Below are 19,685 nucleotides of genomic sequence, written 5' to 3' on the forward strand. Positions count from 1 at the left end.
AAACATAAATAATTTTGATCAGATGGATTCTTAAATATATTAGAACCTTTTATTTAATTTATTCTTCATCCCAAAACTGCATTTTAATTATTTATTGTTTTGGCTGATATCTATCCTTCCTAAGTTTTGAATGATGAGTTCCTAAGTGTTATTTAAATTTTGAAAGGGCACTATGTAGATTCTGTAACTCTACAGAGAATACAGAGCACATTTTCTTAACTTGCAAATTATCTTGTGCCTTTTGGGATAGAGTGCAGTTTTGGTTCGATGAGGAAAATGGTTATTATAATGAACGTGTCCTTTATAGATATTAAATATTGGAACTATGAAAAAGAATGTCACTTAGGTTTTTTGATTGATACATTTCTTTCATTGGATAAGCATTTTATCCACCACCCTTTCTTAGCATTTGAACAGGACTTTTATTTTGGTCTGGGAATGTGACGTCATAATGGGGCGCCGCGATCCTGCACTGAGATTCGGCTGAAGAAATAAAAGGTTTGTGGTTTTTAAACATTTAAAGTGTTTAAATTGATGTACATATTTAACACAACTTTCCCGTTTTTGCAAGTGATGTAAAAATAATTTATTACTGTTTAATGTAAAATTGTAATGCTTCGTCTAATAATAATGAACGTTAGTTTTGTGAGTGAAGCGCAGTAACTTAACAGAGAGGGTTCGCTCCCAATAGTGAGATCAGTACATTGTAAACACGAATTCAGTCACTGACATGACTCTTTCCAGCTTGTCACACTTTACGTGTTTTTGTGAACAGGTAAGAGCTGGGCTTCCCAATTACAGTCCTCACAACTGTGTGACTGAGTGGACTTTAAAGGGTATTTCGATATGTTAAAAGAATCTCATTCAAACAGGCGTGTTTGTGGTCTATGTTTGTACGCTGATGTAACTGTCGCGTCTCACGCACTTTACAAGTCAACTATGATGAGTAGGGACAGGGTACAACGGGGCTAAAGGCACACCTCAGGAAGTTTAGTTTTCACTACTCCCATGGTGTATGATTGCAGAAAAAAATTATTTTTATTGAACATTGATGGAGCAACTAATTGTGTGAAAATAAATCACAAAAGTGGTTTGTTTTGTTTAAAAATCTTAAATGTATAGGATGGCGTGGGGGGCATTTTACCCCACACAGGGGCAAAATGCATAAATTATTGATACAAATACTTTAGCTAAAGTAATATTTGTAAAAATGTCTAAGTTAATACTTATTCAAAACAATCACTTTAGCAAAGTTTGTAATATTTTCTGTTTATTTTGTTAAATAAAAGTATTTATTTGCGTTCACTAAATATACTGTAATTAAAATATGTTCATTTTTAAAACATGAAAATACCCTATAGGCCTACACGAATTTTGAACAATACCCGTCCTTGTCTTTGGACAACTTTTTTGATCCACTTCTTAACCAAATGTTTACTACTGGAGCTTTACAGTAGTAACAAATTCTATTTTATTAAATTATATGATTAATATCATATTTTTAGACATGTTTTCATTATAAATATTGGTATTATCTATAAGGTGGACACCCCACTTAATATATGATACTTAGCATCTCAATCTAACCATGTCATGTCAACAATTGGAAAAAGACAGTCAACTGTTTATTATCATGTTGTGCCTTTTGCCCCAACAATACCATACTTTTACATAGGCCTTTTCTTCTGTTATTGAAAAACTTTGCTTTAATTACCTTGAATTAAATTTGAGTTGTGAATTTCTACATGTTTAAGTTGAAACAGTTTACAATACTGAGTTACAATTCGGAAAGCAGAAAGTAAATAGACTCAAATAGTTGCAGTAATCCAACATACTCCAATATTCACTTTTTGCATTGTAGAAGTAGTGAATGGAATGTTACTTTGTTTATATTTATTTTTTAAACATGAATAAACCTATAGAAGATTGAACTTTAGAGCAACACAATACAGTGTTCAATACAAATTCAAAGTCCTGTCACTCTTCACCTGCGGTTCAGTTGCACACGAGTCTTATGTGAAAACACAATCAGTGCATGCGGCTTCCGCACCACATACTACATACTGCAGTTCGTATTGTATCTGTTTGCAGTGCGTATGTGGTGTGAGAGCAGTATTTATTCGATTTAATTTATTCAATTGAAGTGGCCAACACAAGCTGCTCAAAATGGTGTAACTGCAACCAGAACAAAACACTCACATATAATGGCATCTTTTATTAGCATATTTCAAATGTTTTCATGAAAGTTTAATCGATAGAATATAATCTATAAATAATTGCTAAAATATGAACTGTTTGTACAATGTTCTTTTATTAATTTGTAGTACTAGTTTTGAGTGTTTTTTGACCATTAAGAATTAAGACAATTAAAGGTGCTGTATGTAAGAATGACCTAGTGGACGAAATAGGTACTGCGGTCCAAATTCAAAATATCAGAGATCGGTGTTTCGCCCGGCCCCTCCTCCTCAGACTCGACGCTCACGCGTAGTTTGCCAGTTTGAGGACCCGCAACAGGAGCGAGCGCAATTGATGACGAAAACCGAGGAAAAGCAAAATTATCTGTCAATGGGGTTAGAACTATAATCTTAATTCAAACAGAAACAAGATTCTTTTTCTTACCCCATTGGCAGATAATTTAGCTTGTTTTAAGCAAAAAAAATTTAATCACTTAATTTTTATTTTATTTCCCCAGAAAACAAGACTTAATATCTTATGTCATTTTACTCATCTAGTATATGGATCTTGATATAAGAAATGTTTGATATTTTGACTGAAAACAAGACAAAAATACTTAGTAAGAAAAGCATTTTTGCAGTGTACAGACTGTAAATTAATGAGTTGATTTATCCGTGTTTTAATATGCTCTTGTTCATAGAGATTTTTAGATGGATCCCGAGGCTTTTTAGGTTGTGTGGAATCTGCAATCTCTGACCCAGTTTGTTTGCTCGTTTCCAAGGCTCCAATACGCTGTGTTTCCTGCCAACTGGCATCCCAGGGTGTCGAAACACTATTGGGTGAACTGGCAGTGGGCGAGATCCCACAGACCAAAACAAAACCTGACTGACAACTGGCTGTAGATTTTTTTTTCAGAGAAATTAGTATGTGAACTTAGCATGTTTCCTAAATATCTGCAAACATATTATGGTATTTTATGCTTTAGTAGAGTAAAAAATTTAAAACCAATACCTTTAACTATCACTCTGACTGACTCTTTCCAGTGCTCTGATTACTGAACTAGGAAGCTTTTTGAGGCAGATTACACCTATTACTAAGATGAGTTTTGGTCGATGGGATCACAAGTGGACAATGCTAAATACAGGTGTATACGGGGTCTAAAACACTTTGAGCTTGTCCACTTTCGACCACTCCCAGAGGAAGTCAACTTAGTGGGTTCGCGGACAAGTTGCTTTCGTAGTGTAGTAAGTCATGCGGTCCAATGCGTTTGAACAGCCGCAAAAAAATCGCCTACTCTCCGCCTACTGACCTAATACGTAAACATTATGGGAAAAGCGCTAGCCAGACGGGATTTCAACTTTGTTGACTGAAGACCCGAGTTTGGTTTGAAAACGAAAAATGTATCAAGCACAATGTTCTCTCAGCATTCCTGATTTCTAACACACACTCAAAGCGTTCGGCAAGTTTTTGTGGCCGTCAGAGCAGTAACGAAAGCTGCTGCTCTACCTATGTTTTTTCCGTCGTCTCCGGGCGCTTTCACATGAAAATTGCGTGAGCTTATTTCGTCCATGAGATCAAAATACTTGAAAAAACACAAAATTACCCATCCATAGATCCTCCCCTTGAAGAAAAAACAAAAGTGTTTAAAAGTGGACGAAAGAGATGGGATTAAAACACCTGGGGCCTTTCTGTAGTTTTCAACTTAAAAGTGTGCGTACGTACAAAAGCCAGAACCTGCGCAAAATTTCCTTTATAAAACCCAGTCAGCGGAAGATTGTGCGTGATGCATCTCCGTCATCTGCATATAATTTCCATGCATATTCCCATCAACGTGATACCATGTTTAAAGGGTAACTAAACCCCTGGTCAGAGCCTGACTCCACCCACTGGCAATATTTGAAAAAGTGGGCAGAGCCCAGCGGAGGGGGGCGTGCACCTGTCTGTCTGTATGCCTACCTCACCAACAACCCCTTACGTCACGAACCACCCCAAACATCCAATAGGAAAATTCAACTGCAGTAGCCACCGTTCAACCTGAAGAGGGCAGCACTCAGACGTTTTTACACCATATATTGTAGCATTAAAACACTTTAAACACAAATGTCAAAAAAGTTACTCGAATCAATGAGCAGTACTAATAAAGCCTTGGACCAATAAACAGGCTTAAAAGCCCCATTCTTACAGATCATTAACTAAAAAAAGTTGGTTTAGGGTTTACTAGGGCCCTATGATTTCCGTGATGCGGAAAACGTGGACGGAATCACGGAATGTACACGTGAAAACGGAATTCTCTTGTACACGCGGAATTTGCATATATTTTGTTGACATATTAAATAAACAATTTTTTTTTACTTCCTTCTCATTTTTCAGTTTAAAACAACAAACATAGAAAGGTCTCTAGCTAAACCGTAGCCAAATGGCATTGTTAAACATGTTGCCTAGTAACCATACAACCTCACGTTCACGCGTAGGGAAAAAAATGTCGAAGCGAGTGGCTTCTGATGAGCTAACGGGGGCTGCGTTTGTGGTAAATGCGTTCATTTGTATACTGTAACGTGCTGATCTAACCAGCGGTCTCATAAAACGTTAAAAAAATGTAAACGTCTGGGAGAATGAGTAGAGCAGGCGATCTGAATAAGAGTGATGATGCAAAAAAGAGCTCTATTCGGTACGGTTTTCTGTGCGCACACACCCGACCCGAAGCGTGCAGCCATACAGCGCGCGAGTACTGCATTGAGCTCTCTTTCGTGTCTAAATAGACAAATACACACAACATTATGTTTAAATGTCCGTTTTGGAGGGTATTCACGTAAACTATGTCGGCTATGTCTTAAACAGTTGTGAGTGTATCGGATGTGCATCAGTGGATCCGCATGTCATTGGACATGATCCGACGTCTTAAAGTGACAGTGGGTAATAAACCTAATGCGATCCGTGTCAAGCAACAAAAGAAAAAGAGAAAAGCATTCACTGTTTGTTAATAGCCTTAATATGTTTGTTAATATGTCTGCTTGAAAGAATAAATGATGTATGCAAGTAGTTATAAAGAATTTTTACTTTAGGAAAAGTGGTTTTAATGTAATTGTGTTGGCTTTCTGTCAGGCACAAATCGTTGTTTCAATGTTTCTGTCTCCCTGCAGCATGTCTGCATTTAATCTTTGATTTAATATTCATCAATCCTACCTTGTAATTGTTACCTCCATGTTACTGTTATTTTTGGCCAGAGATTTGTTGAAGGTTTGGCTTAATTTTGGAGAATTTTGAATGTACTTTGCTGAATATATTAAGAGTTTAAATAAAAAAGCTGAATTGTGAGTTTGTGTAACCGAATTTAATGGTCAATACTGCTTAGAAGTGAAAAGAAAACAAGCAAATCCGAAAAATCCGAAAGGGCTAAAAATAAATTTAAAAAAATGGAATTTGAAAAAAAAAAAAAAACGGAATTTGAGAAAAAATAAAACGGAATTTGAGAAAAAATAAAACGGAATTTGAGAAAAAATAAAACGGATTTCATAGGGCCCTAGTTTAGTTACCCTTTAACACAAGACATTAGGAAAATATGAGATACGGACTATGCGCCGTCACATTACATTTCTAAAAATTATTCAGTAACCATGCCATGTTATTTTAGAATAAATAAATCAACATTGTATAAAATACATTACATAGAAAGTTATTCTCAATCTATTCCATTGGCCAAATAGTATTTAATTAGTTTAAACAAATCAAATGTATGCAATTTTGCCTATAATTGTATGTTGTTTATATATTTGTAATGGGAACAGATAGGCCTTGTTTGCAGTGTAAATAATTGTCTGACACAGCGCATCACTGACAAAACATTTTAAAAATAAAACCTTATTTGCGTGAAAATATTTTCTATTTAGAACACAATTTAAAGAGGAATTATCATTCAGTCCTTGCATGTTAAAACATTAAAACACAGCATTCCGCAGGAAAAGTGTTCAAAAGCAGCGCATACATTTCAAATAGCCTATTTATATTTAAATTCATATGAAAATGTTGTCCCTTCTGAATATTGATTTCATGAAATTTCAGTGCTTAACTCCATTAATGAGAGTGACATTTATTCTAAATGTGTATATCAATCAAATGTAAAACAGTTTAAATCATTGTTTACTTTGCTCACTTCTGTGAAAGAGTGTGTACGCACGGTCTACAGTGTCTGTACATATTTATGGCTAGTTTATTATTTTTTTATAAATCCCGATATGTGCATGGAAAATTGCGTATACGCATTTTAATGCCTTTTTTGTGCGTACGTAACGTTTATACATCAGGTCCCTGGAGTAAACAGGAATGTGTCTCCCTCGCCATGTGATCCTATCGACCAAAACGCAACTTTATACCAGGTGTAAACAGGGCCTGAGATGCACCCAGAGACTTTGTTTGGATTTATTTTTCTTTCTGTTAATTATTCTCATCTTCAACATGACAGATTGTCCAAACACCCAGAAAAACTCCTGGTGAAGTGACTGAGATCCACGTGACACACTATTATAAAGATGGCATTTATCAAAGAGGAGAGTGAAGACTTGAAGATTGAAGAAACATTCAGTGTGAAACAAGAAGAAACTGAGGAACAAACAAATATGACGATTATTAAAGAGGAGAGTGAAGACATGAAGACCGGAGAAATATTCAGAGTAAAACGAGAAGATACTGAGGAACAAACAGGTTGGTTTCATTCTCAAAGTTGAACTCAGTCATTTGATCCTGTTTAAAATGTCCAGCTCTACAGAAATGAATGATATTTTTGAAGAATGTCATTCGAGTGTCCCAATTAAAGAGGTTTTATTTGACATGGAGCAAGTCGCCTCACGTGGACAGATATGTTGAGATCACATGACCAGATTATTCAACTATAATTGCATAGGTGCATCTATGTAGCGACTTTGTCATGTAAGGGCTTGGGAGGTTTATACAGTCAGTGGCATAAATCCAATTTATTTGGTTTGGTGGCTGCAGCATTCACAAAACAGGGAAGATCACATTGGATAAGAAATGCAATCTTTTTGGCCAATGAGGTGTGTGGATTGATTTTGTCTCCAGGAGTTAGAGGCCTCACTACTAGGAGTGTGGCTTCATTTCGGGTGCTGCTTTAAGAGCATCTTCGTAGGACATCTAATTTTTATTTAGTTTTAGCCATAGTCTTTTGACTAAAATGGCATTTAGTTTTAGTCATATTTTAGTCATCTGAATTGTTTTAATTTTAGTCTGGATTTAGTCGACTAAATCTACAGTATATTTAGTCGACTAAAATATAATGGGTTTAGTTAAATTGTAATGCATTAATTTACAATTTCTCTAAAATGTCGCTACCCATATAACTCCCGGATTCACTCACTCTATACATCAGTTATATTCACTGTTGTGCAAGGTAGACTGGAAATGTAATTAAATTACTGATTACATTATTTCAAAAGAAATTAGTTGCGTTACGAACTCCCCACCCGCTAAAAAAACAAACAGAATAACCTCTTTAGCCTGCTCCTGAATTAACTTTATTGGGAAGTGCATACTCTATCTCGCAACAAACAAAATTAAGCCAGTCTCATCTAGGGTTGGGCGGCAATACGGTAATAAGGTATACCGTGGGATCTTAAAATAGCAACGGTATCAGTTTCAATACCGTCATTAAAAATATATATATATATATATATATATATATATATATATATATATATATATAAAAAAAAATGCAATGCACTTACAGTGATGTGAATAAGTTAGGACACCCATGCTAAAGTTGCCTAAAAAGAGGAATAAAAAAAATCATCTTTTGAAAATTGATTAAAAAATCCCCACATCATCACACACCCTTCACCATATCTAGAGATTGGCATGGTTTTATTTCAGTTAGCCTAATAGCTGGTTTGATTTGCATTGAAAGATGATCTTATGGAAAGTACCCCATGCCAATCTCTAGGTATGATGAAGGGAATGTGATGATGTGGGGATATTTTAATTCAAAAGGCCATGGGAACTTTATCAGGATGCATATTATCCTGGATCCATGAAATAACTGGCCTTTAAAAATACAAATCTGCCTGGCTCTATGGGAATTTAACATAGGGGTGTCCTGACTTATGCACCCTGTATTTTAAGGAAGAACATTTATTTATTTATGATACATTATTCATTCACAAAGAAAATTGGTGTCTTTAAAGATTGGATTTTTCCTCATTTTTCTAATTAAGGCATTAAGATCAATTTCCAAAAGATTATTTTTTATTCCTCTTTTTAGGCAACTTTAGCATGGGTGTCATAACTTATTCACATCACTGTATATAGGAGACGGGGATTAAATATTAAATATAATTTATTTAATGCCTAAAAATGCTTATGTGTGGTTGTCATCATGTGACAGTGTGGAGGAGAAAGAGAGAGTTAATGTATACATTAATTTTACACAGTAACGTTAGCTCAATGTTGTAGTTGATACGCTTTAGCTATGATTTAAACTAGCGTTATGATACCTGATATCTATCAAACATAAGAGCCACAATGTTTTTCCATCAATGCTATACAAATAATCTACATTATTTAACTAACAGTCGCCTTTGGCTTGTTCCCTGGGGACATAACAAATACAATAATGCATAGCTCTTCTAATGAAGCCCTAAATATGGACTTTTACTAAATTTTCACTGATATATTTTATCTGTAAAGCTGCGTTAAAACAATGTGCATTGTGAAATAAATTTTACTTTGACCTAATTTCATTGTACTAGTAGGCTACTAATATATTTTTTTAATCAATAAGTTTTAATCAATATCATAGAAATGCACATGAAACCAGAAAAGTTATGGATTATGCAAAGCATGTATGTATGATGCTAAGCAAGGTGCCATACTGTCAACACAAACTGTGTACACACATTCCTTCTCGACTAAGTATTCAAAGATATTTACCTGACTGACCTCCGGTAAATCAGACAGGTCTATAGAAAAAAATGTCTGGTACGGGTCTGGTAGTGTAACGTTTTCACATTTAAGTTTGGCTAAGTAACGGCTCTTTTCTTCTATTGGTAGTCCCAAATAATACTGGCTAGACATACATGCTAGCTAATGTAATTTGCTTGTTTCTACAGATTTACTCTGTTGTTATAGATTCTAGCAGAAGTTAAGTTTGGACCACAAAAGCGCGCATGCGCAGTAACATTTGTTATGTTGTTGCCGTTGAAACCGTCTTTTGGGGTCCCCTGGAAACATTTCCGTTGTGGTCTGTTCTATTTACAGTGCGTTTCTGTATGTGGTCGTGTTGTGAACTTTTGCAGCACGTTTCCGTATTTGGTTGTGTTGTGAGTATTTGGAGCTCGCATGTGTTGTGAAACTGATTAAGATGTTTTCTTAATTTGCGGTTGTTTTTCTATTTGCATGCGTTTATTTCAGTTGCAGCACGTTGAGCTCTCTCGGCCACCTTATTAGAGGGATACAATTGCTAAATGTACACAAATTAAAACTCTAATGTACATAAAACTATTATAATATATTGAGCAGGGTAAAACATGTGGGACCTGTCATAGATTTGAGGCCCTGGATTGTTTTCTGTAATATTCTGTTAACTATACTGAAAATAAATGAGAGAACACTATATTTTAGACCTAAATGGCAGATTCGAGATTGGACTATAATTAACCAGTTATCCTGGGTCAAGCAGCTTTTTTTAAATAAGGGGCGTAGTAACTACCAGCAGGATTTTGGGACATGTACTAAAGAAAGTAAAGAGTTATGAATATTGAGAAAAGGTTCTGAGATTACAGGTAACTCTTTCAGTAGCTTAGTGGGTATAGGATCTAATATACCTGTTGTCTATTTTGATGCTTTAAATGTTTGAATGTCTGATTGTGCCACAAAACTGGAGTTAACTTGTATTTTTGTCTTTATGCCTTAGACCTGATGGCACTCAAAGTGGAGAGTCAAGAACTAAATAAAATGGAAGGGAAACGTGATGGTTTCATAACTGGAGAAAAATCTGCTTGTTCACAGACTGAAAATACTTCCTCACAAAAAAGAGCTCATAAGACTAGAAGTACTAGAAGTTATTTCACCTGCCAACAGTGTGGAAAGAGTTTCACTCTAAAAGGACACCTTAAAGTCCACATGAGACTTCACACGGGAGAGAAGCTATTCAGATGTGATCAGTGTGGAAAGTGTTTCCCAGGCAGGAATCGCCTTAATAGACACGTAAAAATTCACACTGGAGAGAAGCCATTCAGATGTGATCAGTGTGGAAAGTGTTTCTCAGGCAGGAATTGCCTTAATAGACACGTAAAAATTCACACTGGAGAGAAGCCTTTCACCTGCCAACAGTGTGGAAAAAGTTTCACCCTAAAAGGACATCTTAAAATCCACATGAGACTACACACTGGAGAGAAGCCATTCAGATGTGATCAGTGTGGAAAGTGTTTCCCAGACAGGAATTGCCTTAATAGACACGTAAAAATTCACACTGGAGAGAAGCCATTCAGATGTGATCAGTGTGGAAAGTGTTTCCCAGGCAGGAATTGCCTTAATAGACACGTAAAAATTCACACTGGAGAGAAACCTTTCACCTGCCAACAGTGTGGAAAGAGTTTCACCCTAAAAGGACATCTTAAAAACCACATGAGACTTCACACTGGAGAGAAGCCATTCAGATGTGATCAGTGTGGAAAGTGTTTCCCAGGCAGGAATTGCCTTAATAGACACGTAAAAATTCACACTGGAGAGAAGCATTTCATCTGCCAACAGTGTGGAAAGAGTTTTACTGAAAATGGACATCTTAAAGTCCACATGAGAATTCACAATGGAGAAAAGCCTTATATCTGCAAATTGTGTGGAAAGAGCTTCACTGAAAAAGGACATCTTAAAGTCCACATGAGAATTCACACAGGAGAGAAGCCTTACACCTGCCAACAGTGTGGAAAGAGTTTCACTCAAAAAGGAAGTCTTTCAGCCCACATGAGAATTCACAATGGAGAAAAGCCTTACAAATGCCAACAGTGTGGAAAGAGTTTCACTCAAAAAGGAAGTCTTTCAGCCCACATGAGAATTCACAATGGTGAAAAGCCTTTCACCTGCAAACTGTGTGCAAAGAGCTTCTCAACAGTACTAAACCTTAAGTATCACATGAACATTCACACCGGAGAGAAGACGTTCACATGTGATCAGTGTGGAAAGAGTTTTAAATGTAAATTAACCCTTAATTACCACTTAAAAATTCACTGAAGAGAAAACTGTTTTGTATGTCATCAGTGTGGAAAGAGTTTCTCAGACATTAACTGCCTTAACAGGCATGTAAAAATTCACTCTGGAGTGAAGTCTTTCACCTGCCAACAGTGTGGTAATAGTTCGATTCACTGAAAAAAGACGCCTTAAAGTCCACATGAAAATTCACACTGGAGAGAAGCCTTACACCTGCTCTCAGTGCGGAATTAAATTTATATATAAACTAACTCTAGATTCCCACATGAGAGTTCACACTGGAGAGAGCCCTTACACCTGCAAACTGTGTGGAAAGAGCTTCTCACGAAGATGAAATCTCAATTATCACATGATAACTCACACGGGAGAAAAGCCATTCAAATGTCGTCAGTGTTGTAAGAGTTTCACCCGTAAACTAACCCTTAATTGCCACTTGAGAATTCACTCAAGAGAGGAATATGTCAACAATGTAGAAAAAGTTTCAGTCTAAAAGGACACCTTAAAGTTCATATGAAAATGCATACTGAAGATAAGCATTTAACATGGCTTTATCAGATAATCATCTGAAAAGGTGACTCCCACAACACTGCACTCTGACATGTTCATCGCAATTTGTTATTTGTCAATGTCCACTTATCTAAGCATCCTTCATCCCTTTATACTTTGCCTTAATGCTCTTTCTTTTCCTTTGGCGTGTACGTATGAATGCCTGTGGACATGCCTGACAGTTTTCTTTCCTATTGTTAATATTGAGCAGTTGCGTTAGACATCCTCTAATTTCGGTTGTATAGCAGCCTCACTTCATATATTGATTTATTTTAATACCTCAGAATCGTACCACTGCAGTCTGGACATTTTTGTTGTTGTTATTGTTGCTAACCAATGTTTTGCTGTTGTTGTCTAATCTTATGTTTGTGTGGTCTTCACAAGTTAGAGATAAGAACAGCAAAAACCCAGTGTTAAATGAACACTCCTCAGTTTATTTGAGTCCACACACATGTTAAAATTAACATACGGAATCAGTGTTAAAGGTAATGAGATAATTAAGTGATTAATTGAATGATGATTGAGCAATTAGTGATGACACCTAATGTTAATAAGCAGAACTTCTGAAGGACAGTCCCGTTATGGTGATCATTGTTCACTTTAGTTGGGCTGTTGTAACCAAGTTATTGCAGCAAGACAAACCAAGAGCAATTGTGATCAGATTTTGTTGGTTATGTTTTGACATAATCATGACCTGAATCACTAAACTCATGTAGAGCCTAATCACTGAGTTGAGTTTACTTTATTAGTGACTCTACAGCATAAGATCTGGAATTTTCAATGTAATAATAAGAGGGATTTTTAAAGTTCTTCTGATCATAAAGGTTTGAAATGCTCTATAATTTAGACACACAGACATCAAGAATCAACATATGAATCTCACCAATGGTGACCATTAAAAAGCTTTCTGCAGTGCATTGTGGGTGTACCAATTAAATTAAATTGTGGGTGAACCTGAAAAAAAAGAAGTTCAAACATTTTATTGTGCAGAATCTTATGCTGTAACATCGCAGGGCTGCTGTAATAAATAATGTAAAATTACCAGATCACCCATATAATCAGAGATTGACCTTATCCAGATAAAGAGTTGACAAATCCAACCGGGTTCAGATCAGGTTTAGCTGTCTCACAAAGCCCAGAATAAATCCTGCTCTAGAGCAGGTTAGCTGTGTAGAGTAAATTACCATGACGATGAACATCACTAAGAACCAATTCACCTTCTTGATTCCGAAATACCAGAGTTTGCTCAAACTAATCTTGAACTTACCTAGGTTGAAACTGAAACCAGCTTTTTGCAACAGGCCACAGGTCACTATGTTGTGATTGTTACTATGAAAACAACTCCTAAATTTTTTTTCTCTGTGCTTTCTTTGCCTTTACAAATGTTTGCTAAAGACACAGTTAAAGCAGCTATAGAATAAGTTATGTTAAAGAGTCAAATGACCAACTAAAGCAAACACTGATCACCATATCGGTGACCTAAAATGGTGAGTCCTTCAGTGATTCTGCTTGTTAACATCAGGTGTCATCACTAATGGTCAATCATTACTCAATTAATCACTTTATTATCTCATTTATTGCCAACACTGCTTCAGTATTAATTTTAACAATCTTGAGTGTGGACTCAAATAAACTCTGTAAAAAACTCTGAGTATTTTCAAAACTGCAGCCTTTTCTATGCGGTTTGGCCGTTCGTCCATGCGCAAACGCAGTTTCCGGTAACTGAAACCAAACTTTTTTAAAAACTCATACCAGGGTGAAAATTGTTTTTTAAAAACTCCGGTTGCAGTGTTGTCGTGTAGCCTGTGAAACTGGAGATTTTGGCTTGTGATGTCGGAAGTGCGCCGCTATCTCCTTTGTTTACATGAGGCGAGTCAAAACAATTCTTGTTTCCAATTCAACCGAGCCCAAATATTGCTGCTAATAACTGTGCTAACAGGGATTATAACATGTATACAGATACATGCACAGTTCTCACATTATATTGCGGTACAGAGGTGTCAGAATGCAATACTACGCAGGTCATTGCTTATGACAACATGTCAGGCTAAATTTCAGGCTTCTAATTGGCCAACATGGCTTTACGGTTAGGGTTATATCGCCACGTGTTGGTTTGGCATGCTTTGACAGCGCTTCATAGTGTGTTTTTCCGTTTTATGTGCTCAAAACATGTAGAGCACACATCTGAGCCATCAAAAAAAGTATCAAATGTGGTTACCTTTGTTGAATTACTTAGAATAATCAGTAGGGGCCTTCAATACAGATTTATTATCAAGTATCAATTCCTTTTGGTAAACTTTGCAGCCTGAATTTGAACATACATTTTCATGGGTTTTGAGAAAAGCAGTTTTAATGCCCTTTTTTAATTGAGTTTTTCTGGGTTCATCCCATTGACGGAGACCCTCAAGCAGACTCTGCCGAGTGCTCTTCTTGCAGTCTATTACGAAGTTCTAATTTGACCTGAAAATAAGGGTGATAATAGTTACCAAAATGCCAACTGTAGATTGACACTCGCATTTGTTCTTGGCGAGTGTTCATTTTAGGCCCTGAATATATTGTTCTACACTATTACTAATTAGGTGATTACAAAATTCAGTTTTTCAACCAAGACTAGAGCCTAGAGGCCTATTTGGATGACATTAGTTTTCTGAAAGACGTTTAAGTACATTTTTTATCACTATTCTTATCCCTCATGAAATGTATGTGATTTAATGTACTGATTCGGAGGGTAGTGTGCAGTGTGTCTTTTAATTTATTATTTATTGTTATGATTTTATTTTACTTTAAAAACCCAATTTAAGTAAACTTCACGAGTATATAGAAGTGGCTTTTTATATTAAACGCACAATAAGTGAGCAGCGAAATCTAGACAAGTATCTTAGGCTGGGCATACACTGTGATTTTCGTCCAATTTTGAGCGAATCGCCGATTTTCAGCTTTGTCGTGCAGTGTACAAAGTGAAACGAGAGGCGATAAACCTAGACCGGCAATCTGATGGTCGAATGAATTTCTGGCATGTTAGAAAGTGTGGTCGCCCCTCGTGAGGATCTAGCACAGTTCTGTAGCTAGTAAACTAACTGCAATCTTCAGTTCGTGTTGCAAAATGGATAAAAAACTCAGATAAATTTATTGTCGAGAGGCCACAAAAAAAGTGCAAATGCAAAAAGTGCAAGATGCCCGAAAAGTTTTTGGGTTCAACCCTTCATTACTGCCATGGGCACAAAAATGGCCCTGATGGATCACTGGAAGTCTGAATGCTCCAGGGGCTTCAAGGCACTAACCCAAGCTGACCTGGGGTCGGTCAGTGAGGTCAAATGCTTCAGCTCTTGAAGTATGAACCTCCAGGAAAAGACAGGCTGGTTTTCTGAATGTGATGCACCTTTCTGGGCATGCTAGGAGCGAAAGACACCCTGGAGGTAAGCCCAAAAATATTGCAGTCAGTTCGAAGCTCCATGCTCTCAGACCTTCCTGGTCAGCCCAGGGAAGGTGCAGTGTGGCACTGATGAAGGGTTGAACACTAAAACGTCGCACCTTGCACTTTTTGTTCTTTATTTGTGGCCTCAGGACAATACATTTATTTGTACTTTTGGCCTATTGTGTGGATCTCCTTTTGTCATTTTTTTTTATTTTTGAACTATTTTCAGATCTACGCACTGCAAGGTATTCTATTAATTCATCTTTTTTTGGACTAGTGTCTGGCACTACGCTTTTCCTTTCTCTCCACTTAATTCTATTTTCATGGGACATATGAACAATTGGCTTTATGCCCAGCTGCACTACTTCCTGAACTTCAGCCAGCTCTTTTGTTTCCTGTCTGCCATTATTGGACAAACTGATTAATCCAGGTGTGCCTGGCCTCAGTAACAATAATCAGGCACACCTGGATTAATCAGTTTGTCCAATAATGGCAGACAGGAAACAAAGGAGCTGGCTGAAGTTCAGAAAGTAGTGCAGCTCGGCATAAAGCCTATTGTCCATCATTTGGCAATTGGTGATAAGAAAAATGTCATATTACAGTATTGAAAAATGTTCCGCTTTAAACCATAAAGATGAGTCAGTAGATATCACACAAGCAATGTGCAAACTTTGCATGAGAGTTATGCTTGTGAAGAAGTCTGAAACCCCATTCAATTATTCACCTCAGAAAATAATTAAGTAAAAACTGACAAGCTTTTGGCGCATATTCTCTCAGAGACAACAAGAGATAAATCCTACTTCAACATATGCGGTAACGGTAGGCTATATTACTGTCTTCATTTATTATCTTAATGTTTCTATTGTGGCCCATAGCCTATATGTAGTAAAAAAAAAAACTTGAGTATTTTGTGTCAAACAAGTCTTAATTTTCATTGATGACTGTTTATTGCAGGCAATATACAGACATATTATTGACTGTTAATAATTTTAATCGATTTGTAAAATTGACCTAAATGTTTTAAAATAATTTTCAAAGAGGACTAAGCTAATCTGTCACAGTGAGGCTTTGTGACTAGAGACTCTTATTTTGACACTGGACTGAGAACATACATGTGTATACACTTTTCATAATAACATAACATTATCTGTTTTGCGCAAAATTTTAACAACAGTTAACACAGATGTGTGTGTCACTGATTGTGTATTGTTGAGTGTTGTTCCTGTCCTCACCATGCCATTTTTCTTTAGTTTAACATTTAGTGAGTCATTAATTTCACTATGTTGATTTATTTATTGTGTTGTGTTAAGTAGTGATGGCAATTTCAAAACACTGCTTCATGAAGCTTTGAAACCTTTACGAATCTTTTGTTCCGAATCAATGGTTCGGAGCGTGTATCAAACTGCTATAGTCACGGGATTTCAGTAAAGAGGCTTCATTATGTCATAACGGTTTCTAAACGTTTTGAAACATTTCAAAATTTCAATGGTTCACCGCTGGGGGCGATGATCTCTGTCAACCCATGAATCATGAGGAGTCACTGAGAACCAATGAACAAGTGTCTGTGGGTTTTACCTGATATCTGATCAGTTTTATACATTTGTACATGTTGTAATTAGACATTAGTATAATTAAAATTAAAAATGGTAGTTAATAGGCTCTTATTGGCCTTTTTAGCTGAGCCTTTCAGAGAGCAAACAAACAAACAATTGATAAAAGAACATATAGAAACTTGATAATCCTATTAGATGATTAGATAATTGCATTTGAAATATTTTACTTTAAAAAAATTGCAATAGATTTGTAAAAGGTGTTTTTTGGCCCGTTTTTTTGTTGCGTTTACACTTTTCTGACCACTAGGGGTCACCGTGAAGACGGGTGTCGGATTGTTTCGAAGCCTCGACACAATACGGCACATTTGCTTCAACTGTTTCAGTGTTCCACGAAGCCTCGACCTGCCCACCACTAGTGTTAAGAAGTCAAAAAAGACCAGTAACCATTTTAAATGTTTATTGTTTTCAGTTAATCACTTACATGATATAAATAGTCATACTTGTGTACTGGAACATTTTTCCATACCAAACAGACAAAACCCAGTCACCGTAACTGCCACCATTTTAGAAGACCTCTTTCCCGCTAATAGAAGGCACAGTTAATTATTCTCATGTGTGAGGGGGAGATTGTTGTTCTGTTTGATTTTTCATTAAACATTAATAATTAATTGAGTTTGTTTTGTTTCCAATGTTTATATATTTTTTTATTATTATAACAGTTTATCTCTTTGTTACTGTTAAATTTCTTTAATACCTTTAATTACTAAATGGTTTAGTCAGTTAGGAGGGGCTTGACCTTTTTAAGAGGGGCTCTCAGAATTTTTTTAAGCTCCTAGAGTGAGTTGGTTTGTAGTTGTTGCTCTGTTTTGGGTCAATTTATTGGCATAGCCAAAAGTTTGTTTGCGAATAACTTTGAATAGTTTCTTTTATCTTTGTTTGTTCTGTCATTTTTTGGATTTTCACTGTAAATACCAGTTGCACTCTATTGGAAAACCTTTATTGTTTCACTTATTGGAATAAACACTGAACTTTTGACGTCATCATCACGTCACTTCATTTTTACTCCTTCATATGCTGGTATATACAGAGCAGTGGTGCTCATACTGTTTGAAACATCTTTGGGGCCCCTCTTTGTGGCACACCCCTGACACTATAGTCTCGTTTACACTGTCAGTGAAATGTGACCCAATTCCGATTTTTTGCTCATATGTGACACAGATCGGATGTGTTCTATGACAGTTTAAACAGGCAGAAAAACGCATGCATCCGGATATTTCGAAATCGGTTTCAGGCCTCGTTCTTATGTGGAAATAAATCAGATATCTGCCAAAGCGACTGTCATGTAAACAGGCAGATCAAATTTTCTGAGGAATTAGGCTACGTCTCAACGGTTTAATGACGAGAGCAATCCCGACGCGCATCTGCAAAGGGACTGATGGCCCAACGTAACATTGTGTCGTCGTAGGAGAGGAATGTGGACACACAACATATCAAAGATTGCCTTGCTCAGTATGCCATAGACCCACTGCTCCTCGTTAAAGCCCGCCACAATCTCATGAAAGCGCATCTATAGCACGAATTTTATTTTTTGCATGCGTGACGTTTCAGATAGTATGCCAAGTGTAAACGCATGAATCAGATATTGATCACAATTGAAAGAACGTGTGAACAGACGGTCAAAAAAATCAGATATAGGCAACAAATCAGAATTGGGCATCAAGACCTGCAGTGTAAACGAGGCCTATTACACTATCTAATCTTAATTATCCTAGCAGCGCGTTGGTTTTGCAGTGATGCACTGAAATTATTGTGGGACAAATTAATTGTAATATCAGTTTAATAATAAAATAATAACAAATTGGAAATACTAAATGACAATATCTATGTCTATCGGCGCAACCAGGCATGGGGGTTTATCACGCATATTTCGCGTGTATAGTGTGAGCACATAAATCGTGAGCTTTGGCGTAACATCACATGCGATCTACTTGTAAGGTGTGAGTTGGTAACCTTGCTGAAATCGCAGTGTATGTTCACCTTTACTGTTACCTGACACTGACACCAGCTCACCACGCCTTTGCCCTTCAGAGAGACGCAGGTCTCAGGTGCACGCCCCCCTCCGCTGGGCTCTGCCCACTTTTCCAGCATTTTTCAAATATTGCCAGTGGGTGGAGTCAGGCTCTGACCAGAGGTTGAGTTGCCTTTTACATATTTGCATTTAGCATTTTGTTTACATTTATATATTTTTTTCTAATGTGAACTATTTAATAAACCTTTTACTACCTTTCTTAATTTGTTAGTACTGTGTCTGCTGTTAATTTGTTTTGTTTCAATATTTGCATTTAGCATTTTGTTTACATTTTCAGGGTTTCCCGCAGCACTTTGAAAGGCCACCTAAGCAACACACGCATGCCGCCTTAACGACGTGTCAAAAAAAATTATATGAGCGATATCCGCCGAGTTACTCCGTCCTGTTTTCTCCCTTTAAATCTTTAAATGTGATAAGCCTTCGTGCTCGCTTCAGTCTTGTTATCAACGCGTTCTTCAGCAGCGGCGCCAAGCACGTCAGAACAAACAGAAGACAGGGTGTGTGTGTGTGTGTTCATCTGAGCCTCATTGGTCTGTCACTGCTCGTCAATGTCAGAATATTTGAGATGACCAATCAAATCAAAGTAGGCGGGCTTTATGTTCGCAGCGTGAATTTTAGCAGAGGGACTCATAGACAGGAGCGACTCGACACACTTCAGTTTACGGTCAGTCAAGTGCGAGATAAAATGTAAGTTGCT

At 36.8% G+C, this 19,685-nt stretch overlaps 1 protein-coding gene across 1 annotated transcript; it reads left to right on the top strand.

Moving 5' to 3' along the window:
- The first annotated feature begins 436 nt into the window (after positions 1-436).
- On the top strand, positions 437-19,191 carry LOC143741588 (uncharacterized). Its single transcript, XM_077233855.1, has 3 exons — positions 437-498; positions 6,635-6,873; positions 10,094-19,191. Exons 2-3 carry the CDS (start codon positions 6,702-6,704, stop codon positions 11,407-11,409), a joined length of 1,488 nt encoding a protein of 495 aa, XP_077089970.1. The 5' UTR covers positions 437-498; positions 6,635-6,701; the 3' UTR covers positions 11,410-19,191.
- Positions 19,192-19,685: the final 494 nt, after the last annotated feature.

The sequence above is a fragment of the Siphateles boraxobius genome, unplaced genomic scaffold, assembly GCF_051911475.1.
Source record: "Siphateles boraxobius isolate OS27281-9 unplaced genomic scaffold, OSU_SipBor_1 19, whole genome shotgun sequence".
NCBI classification, from domain to species: Eukaryota; Metazoa; Chordata; class Actinopteri; order Cypriniformes; family Leuciscidae; genus Siphateles; species Siphateles boraxobius.